This window comes from Hypanus sabinus, chromosome 10 (assembly GCF_030144855.1).
Source record: "Hypanus sabinus isolate sHypSab1 chromosome 10, sHypSab1.hap1, whole genome shotgun sequence".
NCBI classification, from domain to species: domain Eukaryota; kingdom Metazoa; phylum Chordata; class Chondrichthyes; order Myliobatiformes; family Dasyatidae; genus Hypanus; species Hypanus sabinus.
In genome coordinates, this window is record NC_082715.1 from 43,606,065 (window position 1) to 43,625,909 (window position 19,845).

Sequence of the window (19,845 nt, forward strand, 5' to 3'; positions counted from 1 at the left end):
GGATTTCCAGCATCTGCAGATGTTCTCTTTCTTGTGAAGAGACAGGCATAGCTGGAGCCCTTTGGTCTGGAGTAAGTGGGAAGAGCCAAAAAGTCCATAGTCATTGCCCTCTCCTAGATTACAATTTAAACATTTCTTGATCACTCCCACTCATCATCTCCCAGCATCACACAACAGTCCCACGTCCCTACACCAACCTGGATTCACCCATCATCTGCCAGCCTGTGCAGATGTTCCCCATCCCCTTTATTCTGACTTCTCTCCTCGCCCTTTGCAGTCTTGGTGAAGAGTTTCGGAGGAAATATTGAATCTCTGTTTCCCAACATCGAAGCTGCCTGCCCCGCAGTTCCCCTGCATTTCGGGCGTCGTCCGGGGTGATTGACAGCTGGCCCGTGCCGCCTCGAGGGTGGCCCCATGCGGCGGCCCTCGGTACTGCCGGCTGTGTGTCGTGTGATGCTGCTGCTGTCCGTGGTCGGCCTGACGGCCGCTTATTTCCTCGGCCGTTGGCTGATGTCAGGTGGGACGGGCGGCAGCGTCCGCCTGCAGGTACCGGCGTCCATGCGCGGAAAAACAGTAATCGTGACCGGCGCCAACAGTGGCATTGGGCGGGCGACGGCTGCAGGCCTAGCTCGGCTCCAGGCCAGGGTTATCATGGCGTGTCGCGACCCGGCAGCAGCCGAGGAGGCTGCCCAAGAGATCCGGCGACAGGAGCGAGGCGACGCCGGGGCCTCCGGGGAGGTGCTGGTGCGCCACCTCGACCTTGCCTCTCTCAGCTCTGTGCGGAGTTTCTGCCGACAGATTCTCGAGGTGAGGAACGGCCTTAAGTAAATACTACCCGGGGAAATACCGGGCAGGAGAGACAACAGTGTGCTAGAGGAAGGGAACTCAGCGGGTCATGCAACTTCTATGGAAAGAAAGAAACTGTCGATGTTTCTATTCGAAACCTGCATCTGGACGAGTGGAGAGGTGCGGTGGCCAGTATAGAGAAGGGGAGAGATGGGGAAGCATTCTGGGGGATTGCTGGACTAAGGACTAGTGTAATGGTTGTGGAGGTGACCCTGACAGTTATGGCCTACTCTGTTGAGTGTTTCCAGCATTTTCTGTTTCCACACAAAATACATTGAACGATAGGTATCTATCACAGGTAATAAAACTCACTGAGTAAATACTTAATGCTTTTGGATTGTGTAAGACTAACACGTAAACCTCCTCTGGACCTTCTCCAATGACACCACATCCTTTCCTAGATATTGTGCCCATCACTGTTCATAATACTCCAAATGACCAATGCCTGATTGGTCCAAGCATTCCATCTTTGCTTTTATATTCTCGAAAGGAATGCTAATGTTGCATCTGCCTTAATTACCACCAACTCAACTTAACCTTTAGGGAAACCTGCACTGGAACTCCCAAGTCTTTTTGGCCTACTATTTCAACTTTATTCCCTGTTTAGAAAGTAGTCTATCCCTTTATTCATTGTATCAGAGTGCATGATTATACATTTCCCTACACTCTAATCCATCTGCCATTTTTTTGACCCATTCTCCTAATGTGTCCAAATACTTCTGCAGTTTCCCTGCAACACCAACTGCTCTTTCACCTAATAATCCACAAACTTGGACACAGAACCATCAATTCCATCATCCATATCATTAACATATAACCTGAAAAGTATAGGGCACACTGCCAACTCATTTGGAATGCCGCTAGTCACCATTAGCCAACCAGAAAAGGCCCCCTGTATTCCCACACTTCACCTTTTGCCAGTCAGCCAATCTTCTGTTGGTGTTAGTATCTCTCCTGTAATACCATGGGCACATATTTTGTGTACAGCCTCGTGTCAATGATCTTTTGAAAATCCAAGTAAGCAACATCCACTGACTCTGTCTATTTTGTCTGTTATGTCAAAACATTAATTAGACAAGATTTCCCTTTATGGAAAAATGCTTACATTGGCCTATTTTATTATGTGCCTCCAGGTACCCCGAAACCTCATCCTTAATAATGGACTGTAGCAGTTTTGCCAGCCACTGAAGTCAAGCCAACTGGCTTATAATCTCATGTATTTTGCCTCCCTTCCTTCTTAAAGAATGGAGTGACATTTTCAATTTTCAGACCTCAGGAGTGATATTTGCAATTCCCTAGTCCTTAATATTGACAGAAAGAACCCAAAATTGGGATAGAATCTTTTGGGTTTAGATGAATTAGTTAACACAAAGTTTAGAACAAATATTTCAGGTCATCATCATAATGCAAGGGTGATGGGTAATGAGGGAAGGAAATGAATAGGAACAGAATTAACAGTGTAAGTAATAAACAGGAAAAGGTTAATAACTTGAATCAGTACCTTGGGCTTGTAAATATGAACTGCACTGGATGCTAGATAACCAATAAGTGGAGATAACCTGGTGTTGAGTTAATGGCAAAACACTTGGGGTAATAAATGGAAGCTATACCTTATTGGAAAATAATCCGAAACTGCATATTTTTGTCTACTAGATACACTGGCAGTTTGAACTTGAGGCTCAATATTTGGAAATAAAACTTCTTTACATATAACAGACCTGTTCATGTATGTACAATTGTGGATTGTGACCTCTGCTCTCTCCTAGAACAAATTCTCTGCTCAATCATAGACCATGCCCTATGAGCTCCTCATAAACCATCTAAGATCCTTGTACAACGGTACCTCTTCAGCCTTTTTCATACCCTTCCATAAAGCATTGCACATCGTCATCATTCATCCTGCTCAAATACTATATCATTTGGCAATTACAAACTCAGTATTCCCTCAACAATTCAAGATCTTTTCTACATGCACATAATCTTTGTAATAGCTGCAAACTTGCATATTATGTCCATATTGCCTATACCTAGATAATTAATAAAAGAGCAACTGTTCAACACTGAGCCTGGTGGGATATCATTGTTCTCCAAATGCTTTTTGTCTAAGGCTGTCTGGCCATTTGTTTATCAGAGTGAATAGATCACCAATCCCAAAAACATAATTTTTAAGAACTTACACTTGGGACTGGTTAGAGAAAATCTGCAGATGCTGGAAATTCAAGCAACATACAAAACATGCTGGAAGAACTCAGCAGGTCAGGCAGCATCTATGTAAAAGAGTATAGTCCACATTTCAGGCCGAGACCCTTCAGCAGGATTGGAGCAGGATTGGGATCTTCTCCTCATCTTTCTTTCTTCCGTCCTGCTGAAGGGTCTTTTCCTGAAACGTCAACTGTACTTTTTTCCGTAGCTGATGCCTGACCTCCAGTACTTTGTGTGTGTTGCTTGAGACTAGCTGCTGGTTTATACTCATCTGCTAAATTGTTGGCATTAAAGACACTTCAAAATGTTGAAGACCTGTTGCGCAGATTTTTCTCTGAGGGATAAAGGAATATGGTTTCCCAGTAACTTCATGCAAGTATTCCATCAGGAATTTCTGTTACTCCAGTGTCAAATTCTAAGTAGTGTGCATGTGCTGCCAAGCAATGATCAGGCTTTTCAAATAATTGGACTGAAGATTCCTCACAGATACTTCTAACCAGGAATTCTTACATATGTCTGTGTAAATGCTAGAAATTACTGTCAGACTATCCTATGATAACAAGGAACACTTAGCTTCTGCTTTATTTAATATCTACAAGAAAATCTGGTCCTGTCCTTTTTTGAACCCATGTCTCCTAGCTAAAATATTGTTTCAATCAAAGTTCCCACAAGGATCTTCTTTTACCAGTGTGTGCAGTTGCTCAAATTGGGCTTGATTCCCCTTTTAAAAGATGGAATTTCTCAGTTTAGTAGAACTGTCCCAGTCTATTGAGCTTTTAAAGATGTGGGTGAGTGGTTTTCACTGAATCTTGTAACTTATGACCTTAAGACAAAATTTCAGTTTAGTTTGTCCAACAAGATTGCATATCTCTTCCCTTAATAAATTATTTAAAGGTTAGGATTTTATGTTTCTGAAATCTATTCCTGAATCTGCCTCTGATGTGAAATACTGTTTTTCAATATTGTGTGTACTATACGGTTGTTTTAGACACCACTAGTGAAATGGAAAATCTGTGATTTAAATCATGGGTCTGTTAACAATATTATTGTTTACATGCAATTGCCATTTGGCAGTGTTGTTTGATTTTGTAGATAATCCTCTTAATCCCTTTTCTGTGTGTAAACTCTTGATTTTATCAAGTCTGAACATTTTCCATTCAAGTTGCAGGCCATATAGGGTTCAATTTAAAACATTCATCCTAATAATCACATTCCCGTGTGGCAAGATGGTCTTCTCAGTGATTGCAGCACTCAACAAACCACTAATTACTCGCCCACTGAGAGCAAGTTGGGAGGGGGTGTGTGTAGTGGGCATGCTCGCTTCAGAGCTCTACATGTGGACACAATTTCACAAGTTGTTGATCCACAACCAAGATTACAATAGCTAAAATTGTTATATTAAGTTTATTTTTTCTCTATACCTTAGGGGTTTAGTTTTCCTGGGATTCTTTATGGATATAAACTTTTTCTTAACAATTTGATTTTAGGTTGTTGCATCATGTTGCTTGGGTGCTAGCCAAACCTCAGGTTGTAATGAGGGGGTTGTAGAATGAAAGTTAAGTGGATAGCACTTTGTATAAGCTTTATATGTACCACTGCATTCATAGATTACAATTTTCATATTTCAGTTCAGCCTTTGCATCAACCCACCTCATCCACATGCTTTCTTTCCCATGACCACACACTAAAGTTATCAACCACAGTGTGAACCACATTAACGTTTTGTTTGCTGCAGGTACTTGATTAGAGTACATGAGTGCTAAGATGGACTAGCCCACTGAAGATTTTTGTAGTGTAATTTTGTAAGTCAAATTGATCAAGAATTGAGTTAGTGGACAGTTCATTTTTACTATTGCTGATCTGGAGAGTTTTGACAAATTATTAAGACCACTTATACTTTTAGGTAACATTTAAATGTGTTTTAAGTTAATAGTTTGTTTTTATGAAAGAGTGGCCAAATCAAGAGCAATTATGAGTTCAGCATATTTGGAATAAAATGAAATTTAAATACAGGTATAGTAATTCTGCTAAAATATGTAAGGAACACGAGTTCAGTTGAAGTGTTCTATACATTTAATTGTTGGCATATTGAAAACTGATATTTCACCACCAATGATCAATACACTTGCATCTAACCAATTTAGTTTTTCTCTTAATAACAGCAATGGCACCTATCCAAAATTCATATTACAGTGCTCTTTATTAAATGTGAACAAATTCTTACTTGTAAGGGGAGTTCTTTGTCTATATACATCTATATTTCTATAATGCATAACTTCTATTTCTGTCTTTCTGAAAAGCCCCATTCCTCATTATTTGAAAATCTCATTCATTCCCATTCCTTTGGGTTTTTATGATCATGAGTAGATTATTCTGAGAAAGATTCAAGTATTGCTTCTGTGTTAGCAATGCATCGATGTCATGGATGAAAAATATCTCTTAATTTCTTCTCTCCATAAGGAAGAACAGCGACTAGATGTTCTCATCAATAACGCTGGAATTTTCCAGTGTCCTTACATGAAAACTGAGGAAGGTTTTGAGATGCAGTTTGGAGTGAATCACCTGGGTCACTTCCTCCTCACCAATCTCCTCCTAGACCTCCTCAAACGGTCTGCCCCAAGCAGAGTGGTGGTGGTATCCTCCAAACTCTACAAGTATGGTGAGATCAATTTTGATGATCTGAACAGTGAAAAAAGCTATGACAAAAGTTTTGGGTACAGCAGGAGTAAGCTGGCCAACATTCTGTTTACCCGTGAACTTGCCAAGCGTCTGGATGGTACCGGTGTCACTGCAAATGTGCTACACCCAGGTATTGTACGCACAAACCTGGGAAGACATATCAGAATCCCTTTATTTGGACAACCAGTCTTCAAGTTTGTGTCCTGGGCTTTCTTTAAAACACCGGAACAAGGAGCAGAGACCTCTCTCTACCTGGCTACATCTCCTGAAGTTGAAAAGGTGTCAGGAAAGTATTTTGGTGACTGCAAGCAGGAGGAGTTGTTGCCTAAAGCAATGGATGATGCAGTTGCAAAAAAGTTATGGGATGAGAGTTCAAAAATGGTGGGGTTGATCTCACCACTGTAAATATACTATGCTGTAAATATACATTTTGTGTAGATCGTTGTTATACCAAATATAAAAAAATGTCTATGTCTTTTTATCAGTTAATTCAGCCTGGAATAAATGTTTAAAGTCAATCTTTGAAATTTCTATTTACAGGGTATGGTGTCAAATTTTTGTGTTGTGAGGAGGCTTGTTTGATACCACTTTGGTATAATTAATGCAACACACATGCACAATGCTGGAGGAGTTCAGCAGGTCACACAGCATCTATAGAAATGATGCTTCAGTCCAAGACCCTTCTTCATGACTGAAAAGGAGAGGGGGAAGATACCAGAGTAAAAAGGTGGGGGGGGGGGATGGTCAAGGAAGCTAGCTAAGAGCTGGAGAAGAAGGAATCTGAAGAGAGTAGAGTGGACAATAGAAAGGGAAGGAGGAGGGGACCTAGGGGGATGTGATAGGCAGGTGAGAAGAGAGGTGAAAAGTCAGAGAGGAATATAGGAAGGGGCTGGTAAAATCACTGAAAGGGCAGAATACAATAATTCAATGGGTGTAACTTTGTGCTTTATTGATGACTCTTGTTACCTTACACCGGAAAACCAAATGTTATTAACACTGGCTGATGAGCTCATGACAATTGAGGGAAAAGCGATTGCTTATGAAATAATGTATTAGGCTTTGTTGATGTTTGTTTCTGCAGTTTAGCAGGTTTGACTGATCAAGCCTTTTTGTCAGCATAATTTACAAAACTTAAATTGCTTCAAATTTCACGCACTTACCAAATAAATACTATTCCTGAAAGCTAACATCAAAGCTTGCTCTGTTATACTTTATGTAGAGATAATGAGAAGTTAAAAATATACCTTCGGTTGAAAATGTGTCGTGTAGGAAAGTGTTTCTGCTTTTCTTTAATACATTTTTTTTGTTTTCTGAAATACGGGTTGGTAGTCCTCTGGTTATGTAAGGATTCTGTTTCTGAGAAGCAAAGTTTCTCACGCCAGAAGGAAACAATTTCTCTCAAAATCATTATGTGAAATCTTTAACCTTGACAATCCAGGTAGATAGTAACAAATGAGGATACAGAGTTGGGGTTCCCACCCCCTGGTTAAAGGTAGGGCTCCATGGCACAAGGAAGTTTGGGAATACTTAATAAAGGGATACCTGATGATAGAGATTCACATAGCTGCCTTTGACTATTCCTTTTCCCATTGCTTCCTCTCCTCTCAGTTTTTTCTGACTCTCTTGCATCTCTTCTGACTAAGTCCTTAACTTTGGTGTGTCTTTTACTCACCCAAGGATTCTATTTCTTGGCATATCCTTTGACTGTAACTGTTCCATTATCTGCATTTATGTTATCATCCCATTTCCTTCCCTCCAAACCAAAGTAGGATTCCTCATGAAGCTTTGCATCTCACACTCATTATCTATTTATGCCACCCTGTGCCTACTTCTGCCACCAAATACTTATTTTCCTTCCTTTTCAATATTCTGGAGATAATGTTAACCAGCTCAAGCACCCAGAATAAATTTCTCCCTTTCCTCTTTATCTCCTATCTCACTACATAGGCACAAACATTCCTCCATGGTAAGGAAACTATTTAATTCATATTTGCAGTTTAGCTTTCTGGGACAGGTCTTGTACTATCCTAGTATCAATGGCTTTGTTATGTACTACATCTTGTTCATAGGTGACGTATTCTGCTGGGGTCCTGGTTGCCAACTCTTGGCTTGATTGAGTGTAACTACCATCAGCCAATTAGACACAAAGCAACTTTTACAGTTTGTGCTTGTTAAGCACAAAATTATTTGGAACCTGTCTTTTAAATAAGTCTTCAACAATGTAAGCTAAAAAGGTAAAAAAATATAAAAATTGGAATAGAATTATATTTTTTTCTAAGCTTTACTTAACCTTTCTGCTGGTAGTCAATTTTTTTGTTTACTCCCACTCATTGGAATGGTACTGAGAGCTGGACGTCTGAAGTTGGTGCTGTACTGTTGGACTCTATAAGATCTATATTATAAATAGGCAGCAGTGCTGAAGTGCCACTGCTAATTTAAACCCACACCCATGATAGGCACTTGAACCAGTTGAGAAATTCAGCATGGAGATTCAATGGACCACAAATGGGGAGCAAACATTGAATTGTTGAAGAAGTTTAGTGGATCAAGCCTGTGGAGGCAAAGAAGTGGTCATTATTTTGGGTTGAGACCCTGAATTAGGATCAGGATTTGTAGCAGTTAAGCCCTGAATTCAGTATTTCCTTTGAGACAGAAAATATGCCCCACTGTATTCACTGCTCACAATCCATTCTTGGCGCTGGAGAATGCAATTGCAAATTGGGTGATTATTTTAGCAAATACCTCCCTTTGTAAGCATGATTGAGTTTCTGGTTGTGTATTCCCATTCTGGCCTTTCTATTCTCAGCCAACAAATCTCAACAAAAAACACCACCTCACCTTTCACCTTGGTATGTTACAGCACTTCTTAACACTGAGTTCAGTTTCAATATATGCCATTTGTTTACTTAGACTGCCATTAGTATCTTGCCTAATTATTATCCCATATGCCTGCAGCATCATTCATTTTGCTATTGAATATCTTCCACCTTTCATGCTAACTTGAATCTGCCCCTGTATTTTTTCATCTTTTGTTGCCTTTGCACTTGCTGTACTTTTAACTTTTTCTCATCGTGCTGAAAAGGGATAACTTCTGTTTTGCTTTTTCACAAAATAATTACTTGGTCATAAGTTAAAAAGTTGAAATGAACTCAACATGTGGGAAATTAATATGAAAGTAAATGCACTCTAAAAACCCGAGGCATTTATTTTGATTTTATTCTCTGGTTAAATTTGTAACTGTTGGCAAGAATATGATGAATAGTAGGCACAACTGGAACTGAAAGCAGTATTAGAATCATGAAATGGGCAAGAGCCTCTGGAGAGCGAACTTCTATCACTTATATCAGAGAGCGAGCAGATCAATTACCGTGACACAGCACTGCAGTTATGACTATTAGAACTTTATAATCTTTAGCTTCAAGGTACCTGGAAGTAAGGCTTGTATGGCTACAATAAACTTTAGCAGAAGAAACAAAGACATGCTTCCTTTCTTTACCATGAATCCTAGTTTGTCTTTGCCAGAATTAATCCCTAACTATAAAGAACATTATTTAAAAGTGATAGAATGAAGTATGTGACCTTTGTTGCTGGAAAATAACATTTTTGAATAAATACGAGTAGTGCTGTAACTATTTAACATCTCAGAAAGCATGTCTGAAGTGCGAAAATCATAGTCTTGCAGGTCAATGACCTATAAGGGTTCTTGGAAATGTTTATCATCACTATTGCTTAATGAAATTGGAGAGGAACACCAACATTAATGCTCAAAGGACCTGATGTTTTCATTCAAAACTGAAGCTTTGTTATAACATTTTAAAATAAGTGAGAAACTTAGTAACGGAGTAGGTTGGTGTTTACTGAATGAAAACCGTGAAGATAAGGAAAGGGTACCTTTCAAACTAACAGGAGCTGATTGTAAAATGTGTTATTTATATGAATGAATAACTACAGAAAATCAATCTACAGAGGTAAGAATTCCATTTTGGGAATGTGCTAATAATACTGACCCTTGAACTTTACTGTAAACCAACTTCCTAAACCCTTGTTTCTTCCACTAAGACAGCTCAGTCTGCTATTCAACAATCTCTTTGACCCCCTACCATCCTGCAGCAGGTACCATAGCACTAGGACTAGTACTCTTAGGATGGGAAACAGCTTCTTTCCCCAGACTATGAGACCACTGAATTCCCTGCCTCTATCCAGGCCCAATCACAAATGAAGTGCCAGTAGCATTATACTGTTTACTTTTTAATTTGTGACAAATATACACCTTGTTACTTATTAATTTATTTGTGGTAATATTACTTTATGTGTTTTTGAATTACACGTACTGTTTTGTGCATTTTGGTCTGCAGGTATGTTGGTTTCTTTGGCAGTATACATGTATACAATTGAAATGACAATAAACTTGAACCTGAACTATCTCTGCTGCTTCCCTTTTACTCTGAACCATCAACATGAACTTCTTCCAAAGTTCCTTCATGATCAATGCTTGCATTAGCACTTTTCTCTATCTCTTGTGCTGTCTTAAATCCATGAGACATAATCCATAGCCACAATGAGCTGGTCTACTTTTCAAAGTTTCATACTGTAGCTCCGTGAAAAGAGTAATAAATCTTACCATTATCACAGAAAGTCATTGTTTATAATAGTTTCAATTTCATCATGAACATAGAATTATAAGATTTTCAAGTTAGAAATTTTAAGTTCTTCCATACGTATCTGTTGATTGATACCTAATGATGCATCCAAGCCAAGATTCACATCAGATTCAGTTATAGTAAGTGGGCAATCCAGGGCTGCATGCTAAATTAAGCAGCTATTTGAAGTTTAGAATGCCATTGCAAAACTGATCACAAAAGTCTTGTAATCTTACAACTAACTGTTTGCTACAGCTGATGTGGAATTAATACTATTAAAAAGTGTAATTAAAAGATTAAGTTCACAGACATAGATTATGGCCATTATGACTGGAGGCACCAGTTTCCATTGATCTTTGAGATGCATTCCTTTGCTCCTTATGGAATGGAGTGTTCAGATTTGTGCTATAAGTGGAAAGTTTTTTACAGCAACATTCTTGTTTTATCCATAAAGTAAATGGATTTTTAAAAAATTGCCTTCTTGCTAATGCAACTATAAATTGCTGATTAATGTTAACCCTTGAGATACCAGTATCCAGTGTCTAGTTATCTTACCTAGGATAGAAATGTTGTGCAGAAATTTAAATTTAACACTCCAAATCTGAGCTGGTCACAATAATTATATTTTATACTTGTAATTCATTTCTAGTTAGAGGAAAAATTATCCAAGCTGGAATTAGTCAATCAGGAGTTAATTTTTAGAGTGATTAACAGGATTTGTATGGAGGGCGGCAGAGTGGAAAGTAAAAATAGTGAAAAGCAACTCAGAGGAAAAGAGACATTAAGGCAATCATAAGTAGAATTTGTTAATATTTATTGTACTCTTATCAATCCAGCCTGACACTTGAAAATAGAAGTTAACTTTTGTTTTGGGGTGGGAATGCAGAGTAGAGAGTAGCTGCTTGCTTCCAAGTGATAAAAGGGCAACCTACATCTTTTAATGGGCCAGCTATGCTTGCTGCCATGTGAGTTCTCCATAGGATTTTGGGGAATGACTGCTCATTTTTTAAATTGGACTCTGCCACTGGGTCCTCTGTAAAATGAGCCCTGGCAACCAACAAATGAATTGGAAACTACAAGAACCTGAGGAGAGTACTGCACAGGAATTTCTATATTTTATTAAAAGTAAAAATTAACATTAACTAGGCCTGGGGCTGGCAGTTACAACCTAAGAAGGAAAAAGAAAATCATTGCTTCTTTATTCAGAAGTACAATTGGATTACAAGAACCTCATTAGAGTACAATTTATATTGTTAAATCACTGTCTCTTCCTCTTCGCTGAGTGTCCTTGCCACTAGCAGTTAAAAAATTCAATCAACTAGATTAGGATGAGAGTAAGGTAGCAAGGTTTCAATATGATATTTTAATTAACCTTTACGATCTTCCCCTTAAGAATTTGTTTGATTGATGTGGTCACACAAAAATTTAAAATACTGCTTGACCCATAAAGCCTGAGATTTCCTAGTGTTATCAAAGTCTTCTCAGTTAAAAAAATAGCAAGTAGTGTGATAACTTCTTACAGTGTCAAAGTGTATGCATAAGAAGAGATATGAGGAATAAAATTATAATTTAACAAAATTTCAATGAAAGTGTGACAATAATAATCAATTGACAAATCCTACAGATATTAATCTAGAAGTGAGAGGGATAAGGGAATCCATTGCTGGTCCTCATAGAATTTGGTTAACATTCTGGTGCAATCGTGAAAAAAAATCCATGTCCAATTTCTGTAGGAATAGATCTGTTTTAATCAATCAGGGCACACCTCTAAAATTGCTGTTATGAAACACAATCTTGGCACTAAACAAGCAAAAAAGGGCAATTCTGTAACCATATAAATGTGGAAAGTCAGTTTCTTGGGGGAGAACTATTAAGAGTTACGCAAAAAAGAACAAGGCAAAAGAGAATTTTCAATAGGACACGAATGGAACAAGTCATATAACTAAACTTGCACTAGATGAATTGGACTCTCTTAACATTTTCTATGATCCTTAGAAAACAAATCAGGAATAAAAAGTAGAGAAACATGTTGAACCAAATCTTTGACACTACTGGAAAGGTATTTTCTGAGACCCAAATGTAGTGCAATCATTATCCAAAACAAGCTGACATTTGCACCTTTCTCAACCGACTGCTGGCAGATTCTGGGTAACAGTGGCTGAAATCAAACTGTACCTCTTACACAAAATTCAAGATCATTATTTCCAGTGAAATGGCTACTTCAAGTTCATTGTATCTTAGAAAGAATAACTCATAAAACATAAGGAATGCTCCAGCACTTACTTTGCTAGTCATGTGGTTTTTGAAATATGTAATTCTCCTTTGAGGAGAACATACCAGGTCTGTGTCCACAAAATTATTTCACTTGTATAATTTCATTTTTAATCATCTTCATAAATTCAATGAAACTGTGCTCAAGCAATCTAGAATAATTAATGGCAGAACAATGTCAAAAACAATAGACAAATACTAAGGGCAAGTATAATTGCAAGCATTCAGTTCCAGTAATGCCAGCATGAAAGATGAAATCTGATATAAAAAAAATGTGGGGCATCCATTTTTCACTAGCGCACAGTAACAATGTTGTGAGATATACTTTAATGTTGGCACTAAATACTGGATAAGGTGAAGCCAACAACTGTGAATTTTAATGCTACTGCCAGCTTTCAAAGTTTTGTAAAAATAACAAAACTAATAAAGAAAATCCTACTAATTAGCTGAAAGGAGAAACTTATGGTGCGTTCCACTGATTGATAGGATTATGCCCATAGGGACTGTGTGCTCACCTGCTGAGCTGGAGTTATTTTAACAATAGTTCAAGAGGATGATGAAGTTTATCAGGACTGACAGAATGAATGCGCAAAGCAGAAGCATTGCTAAGTATTACAAGTTGCAGGGGGGTGTTGGCAGCATTTTGTGCAAATAACTGAACAGTCTACTTCCGGGACATAAGTTATGCTTAAACATGTACCATTTGTTGCAGAATAAAAAAATCCTATGCATATATTTATAGAGAAGCCTGTTGTTATTTACTTTTGGGACTGTTTAAATATGATCACTATTGAATAAAAATCTTTTTAACAAGAAGATATAAACATTTTAAAATTTACTTGCTCCTAAAATTCTTTCAATATTCTGAGAAGTAGTAAAAATGTAGAAATATTAATATTTAGTCATTCTTTTACTTCAGGTCTTTCCTCATCATGTTTAATAAGTTATTTATGTATAAAAATTTCGAATGAGAATCACAAAACTCATGCAACGGATAGCATCTGCTTTCACCATTTTATACCAATTTTATGGGAATGACAGAACAGATGAAGTTGCACATTCCTTGGAATTCTAGGAATAACACTGAAATTAGAGTGTAGTGCAATGTCAATAAATAAATTTGTGTGAGCCAGTGAGCAAATGTAATTGAAGAGAAAAATAATTAACATGATGAACTGAGTTTTGTTTACAAAATTTAACATTCAGATATATGCTATGTGTTTTTATCGGTTCAGAGAAATGCAAGAAATTACAGTGAATTTTGAGAAATATGTGAGTAGGGGATGCCCAGAGCATTACACAACATTAGATTAATAATTAACTTTTTTCAGCCTGAAGTAAATATAAACTCTATCAAAATTGTATTTTTATATAGAGATGCTATTTATTCTACTCATTTATTTTCTCTATCAAATTTATTGTTATTTTACAAAGATATGTGACTCAGGCAATTCCTATTCACACAAATCAACATTGTAAACAGAAAATACTCAGATGTTAGTAATTAGAAACAGATTCCCACATTTTAGACAATATGTTTAAACATTACATTCACTATGTTTTTAACATTACACTCAGTGTCACTTCTATCCATATCTTTTATCTCCAAGTTAGTTCAAAATAAATATACAAACTATAAATTTTGATTTCCTTGTTAGATGAAGACAAATCTTAATCCTTTTATTCATTTTGTGTAGATTGTTATTGCATGTACGTAAAGAATTTGGCAGGAAATTACATAGTTTAATTATAATGCATCAAAATAATATTTCTGCACATCCATTGAATACATGAATGAAAAGAGCTTCCCTGAAGAAATAAGGCATGGGTTCTTATGTGTTAGTAATCTATCTATGGGTTAAAGGTGGGAGTGGGGGTAAGATTGTGTGCCTCATGATTGAAGATTGGTACTTGCAGAAAGTTATGAAATAGATTCCATGCGAGGTAAAGTTTATCTTGAATGCTAAAGATATGGCTGTGTAAGAAATCATTCTGGCCAATCATCAGTGGAACTGTAGGAAAGGAGTACTAGGCATCTTTGGTCAATTTATTGAGAATTATGGGTTGTATAGAAATGAACTGGATTAATCCAGATGAGTTAGAAAGCTATGATGGTCTCAGCCAAAGTGTGACATATGTGTAAATTAATGGCAGAAAAGAGCAGGAAAATGCATAACTCACAAAGCAAGGCTGCACAATTTATAGGAGCACGTTTCTTTTTTTTCACGCAAGTCCTTCGCCGGTCCAGGCAAAGCTAATTTGTATTTAAGCATGCCCTTCTAATTCAGAGAATTTGTATCCAAAGCTCACTCATTCAAATAAAATAACTCAGATACTGGATGTTGAAGTACGTTCTTGCAGCTGGAGAAGAATTAGGACAGCAGCAAATCAGATTTAGTGGGAAAATTCCTAATCTTACACCATTCAAACATAGGCTTCTCCACACATTGTAGAAAAATGGTATAATAAACATTTGTGTATTTTGCAACGTATTAGGATCCGGCATTGTGACTGCCAACGACCGTTAACGTAACTTTAAAACGGGTTGTATTGCAGCCACTTTACAATGTGTTCCAGTTCACCTTGATAGTGGAGACCTGCTTGCCGATTTACTGCTACCAATAAACCACAAACATATGTGCATTTCAAAGGTCGGGGAAAACTTTCACAGGAAGTACCCTTGTTAAGCACAGTAAAATATACGCCACTTTGCCTGTCATCAATGTCATTAGCTGAACTTAGCAAAAGATTAGTTTGAAAATTGATTTTATCACTGGCTTCCGTGTATTTTTTTGGATTCAAATAAGCCATGTTTTTAGGGATTCATTTTGTCTAATTAACTACAATAAATAAACACACCTACATTCCTTACAAGATGCAGGATTTTACATCGATATTTTATTTCTAGTGGCAAATTAATGTTTTTGTCGTGATTCTGTGGAAAGAAACTGTCCTTCTAAATGAAAGTTAAAAACATCTTAAAGATCTTGCCATATTAGCATTATGATCGTAACCAACGACAGCCAGAACCAGAGAATCTAAATAGCTTCTTCCAAAGATAAAGATACACCTGGAACTCGTTGTCATTAGTGCAACGGGCTATTTTATTTAGGCTTTATGTCCAATGGGTTTCATCAAATCCTTGCTGCTTTCATATGCCAGCACGACTGATTAACATGCACATGATTTCAATTTTTAAAAGGCTATATCAATTGTTTGTTCTGTTGACAGAAGTTTCTGTTACATAGAGACCATTTATTCAGCATAATTTAGTTCTGCTTTAAAAAGAATTCAAAGAATCCCAATTCTGTAGTAGTTCTGATCAGTTCTTCTGTTTGTGGTGCTTTCTCCCTGCACCCTGCATATCACACCTGTAGATCATTGGAACATGTTGTACACTAGTTGCTGCAGTCTGGACAAAACAAGTTTCTGTGGGGAAATCCCAAGAGATACAAATATACAAGAAAATAGGAGCAGTAGTGATCAAGCTTGCCCTGTCATGACCATGGCCAATCCGCGTATTCTCTTTATTAACTATCAGCGATGGCACAAGCCAATTTAAAATTGCACTATTTCTAAAATAATCTTCAGACGGCTTGAGATGTAACATGTAGAAAGCTATATAATTATAGAAAACAAAGAAACATTCTCTTCTCTGCTCTGCTTATTGATAAAGGTATTTGGTTTTGGCTGTAACTTCCAATTAAGGCCTGAATTGGCAACCAAGAATGTTCTTGGTGCACAATTGCTTCTATTTATTGGTCATTATTCCCCACAGGATTTTTCAGTCTGTCCACTGCCAAAATTTATGTCTGTAAACTGGTTCCTGAAGTAGTTCTGGTCACTTTGCTTTCAGAATCAGAAACAGAATCAGATTTAATTTCACCAGCATATGTTGTGCAATGTGTACATTTACGATAATCATACAATGAAATATAGAGAAAAAACAAGTTACATTATATATATATATATATATATATATGAAATAATTAAGTTAAAATAAGTAGTGCAAAGTAAAAGAAATATAAAAATAGTCAGGTGGGGTTCATGTGTTCAATGTCCATTTAGAAATCAGATGGCAGAGGATCCATTTGTAGAGGGAGGTTCTGAGGGCTAGGCTCTGTAGCTTTTTGATCAGAACTGTAGGAATGATGGTGTTAAATGCTGAGCTATGGTCAATAAACTGTATCCTGACATAGGTGTTTGCTTTGTCCTGATAATCCAAGGATGTTGAGAGCCATTGAGGTCACATCCACTGTAGATCGACTGTGATGATAGGCAAATTGCAGTGGGTCCAGGTCCTTCCCGAGAAGGGTGTCGCTCTAGCCATGACCAACATCTCAAAGCATTTCATCACCATAGATGTGATTGTTACTGGATGATAGTCGTTGAGGCAGCTCATGCTGCTCTTCTTGGGCACTGGTATAATTGTGCCTTTGAAGCAGGTGGGAACCTCCGACTGTTGTAGCGAGAGATTGAAAATGTCTTTGAATACTCCCACCAGTTGGTTGGCACAAGTTTTCAAAGCCTTACCAGTTACACCATCGGATCCTGCTGTTTGCAAGGGTTCACCCTCTTGAAAGGCAACCTGACATTTGCCTCCAAGACAAAGATCATTAAGTCATTGGATGCTGCAGACATCTTCATAGCTGTGGTTTCATTCTCACTTTCAAAGTGAGCATAAAAGGCATTGAGCTCATCTGGTCATGAAGCATTGTTGCCATTCACGATGCTGGGTTTAGCTTTGGACCATAGACATAGGAGCAGAATTAGGCCATTCAGCCCATCGAGTCTGCTGCATCATTCCATCATGACTGATCCCAGATCTCACTCAGCCCCATACTCCGCCTTTCTTGCCATAACCTTTGATGCCCTGACCAATTAGGAAACTATCAATTTTCACTTTAAATATACCCATGGTCTTGGTCTCCACAGCTGTCTCTGGCAGAACATTCCACAGAATCACTACAGTCTGACTTAACAAATTTTTCCTTACCACCATTCTAAATGGACACCTCTCAATTTTGATGCTATGCCCTCCAGTTCTGGACACCCCCACCACAGAAAACATCCATTCCACATCCACCTTATCTAGTCCTTTCAACATTCAGTGACATTCCCCTCACCTTCTTCTACATTCCAGTGAGTATGGGTCTAAAGCTGCCAAACACACCTCCTATGTTAACCCTTTCATTCCTGGAATCATAACAGGAAGTAGAAAGTAATGGCCTGCAAACCCTGCCAGTGTTTACATGCAACCAATGTCACCTCCAACCCCTTCCAGAATTGTTTCTTAGCTCTTGAAATAGCCCTCCACAAGTCATACCTGGTTTTCTGATACAGGCTTGGATTGCAAGACTTAAATGCCACCGATCTAGCCCTCAGCAATCTATGATCCTCCTGGTTCTTCCACTGCTTTTGGTTTGGGAATGTACAGTAAGTTTACATAGGCACACACTCATTCACACAGGTTTTAATGAAGAAGTCAGTGACGATTGTAGCATACTCACCCAGGCTCAAAGATGAATCCTTGAACACAGTCCAGTCCACTGATTCAAAGCAGTCCTGTAAGTGCTCCTGTACCTTCTTGGTCCTCACTACTGGTACTGCAGTCTTCAGCCTCTGGCTATACTCAGGGAGTAGAAGTACAGCCAAGTGTCAGCGTGGGATAACATGGCAGGCACTCTTGAACAGTGGTCCTGTGTGTTAATTCCTCCGGTACTATAGGTGATTTGTTGACAATAACTATTTAGTGACTTTATCACTAGTTAAAATCCCTCAAAATGGTGGAAGCGGCATCAGGATGTGCTGTTTCGTACCTGTTGATTACATTGCTCAGTGCATCTACAGCCTGTTTGACATTATCCTGAGGTGGAATGTACACCGCTATCAAAAAGACCTTTGATATCTATAACCCCCCCCCCCCCCACCACCACTGCAATTAGGCTGAAATTCATTGCGATGAACTAACAAACTGGTCTTCATTGGTAAATGTGGAAATCCACAAAGTTGTTTATCAATAGAACTGCAATTCAGACTTAACTGTTGAGGATGTGGTACAACAGCTTTATATAGAAGATCTTTATCAGTAAATCAGCTCAATTAAGCTGCTTATTACAGGTGGAGCAGATACTATTGAGGCAAAGCTATTATGAAAAATAAAGTTGAAATGTAACTATGCAGAAAAAAACTGTTGGTAAATAAGGCTAGTGGAGAACAACACTTTATTAAAATGGCCAATAAAGTTATAGTTTTTTTGATTATTATGCATTTAATCAGACCATGACTGAAAGATATGGCAAATAAAAATCTGCCAGTCATAGAAGGCTAGAAAAATTGCTGCTAAGGGGATCTGGTCTGGAGGGGCAGTTGCTGGGCTCCTCTGCTGAAATCCACGTCTGTGATCCATTTTGTACACCTCGAAAAGAATTACTACTTTAAAACTTATGAAGTTATGAATGCTCTGCTAAAGTGCTGTGGGCAAACTCTTAAACAGGCCAGGGAGACAAATGGTTTCTTGAAGTACTGGTCCATCAGTGATAACCGGACTAGAGCCAGAACATTTGTCCATCTATGTCCCAGTGATTCTACTGTCTTTCTTTGCAATGCATTGAGCCTCTGATGTAAACCACTACAATAAAACATTGACACTGAAGTCTGCATGTCTGTGATCTGATAATATTTGGTCCAAGCTGAACATGTATGAACATATCAGAAATGCCATTGATTGTTGACCCAAGGAATTTCACTATCTTGCACTACAATATAGGTTAATCAGATGAAGATAAAGCACACTTCATAGAGCTGCACAGCACTGAAACATGTCCTTTACACTAATTTTGCCACAATCCCACTCCATTCTCCTCATATTTCTGTCAGGTCCCCCAGATTCTATCACATGTTTACACATGAATGATAATTTACCGTGGTCAATAAAACTTTTGACCTTAGAAAGAAATAAGTGCACATAGGGGAAACCATCAAAGTCTGATGGAAAACATGCAAACACCACACAGAGAGTATCGGAGGTCAGGATCAAACCAATGTTACTGGAGCTTTGGGAGCAGCACTGACCATGCTGTTCGTGTGTGGTATATTCAAATATCCGTACGGATGAACTATGTCAAAAGCTGACTTTCTAATAGGATGCATGCTATCCATCTAGCCTTCAATTTAAATTAAATATTTCAATATCTATATGGACAAT

The 19,845-nt window shown here is 38.1% G+C and overlaps 1 protein-coding gene across 1 annotated transcript; it reads left to right on the forward strand.

The window, feature by feature from the left end:
* The first annotated feature begins 399 nt into the window (after positions 1-399).
* On the forward strand, positions 400-10,151 carry rdh14a (retinol dehydrogenase 14a). The gene is made up of 2 exons (XM_059981762.1): positions 400-807; positions 5,509-10,151. Exons 1-2 carry the CDS (start codon positions 415-417, stop codon positions 6,130-6,132), a joined length of 1,017 nt encoding a protein of 338 aa, XP_059837745.1. The 5' UTR covers positions 400-414; the 3' UTR covers positions 6,133-10,151.
* The last annotated feature ends 9,694 nt before the right edge of the window (positions 10,152-19,845 follow it).

What these genes read in the sequence shown, in the direction of transcription:
- rdh14a (XM_059981762.1), top strand. Translation starts at nt 415, where the DNA reads ATGCGGCGGCCCTCGGTACTGCCGGCTGTGTGTCGTGTGATGCTGCTG. An exon ending in TCTGCCGACAGATTCTCGAG is followed by an intron (nt 808 to 5,508) that starts GTGAGGAACGGC and finishes TCTCTCCATAAG; the next exon opens with GAAGAACAGCGACTAGATGT.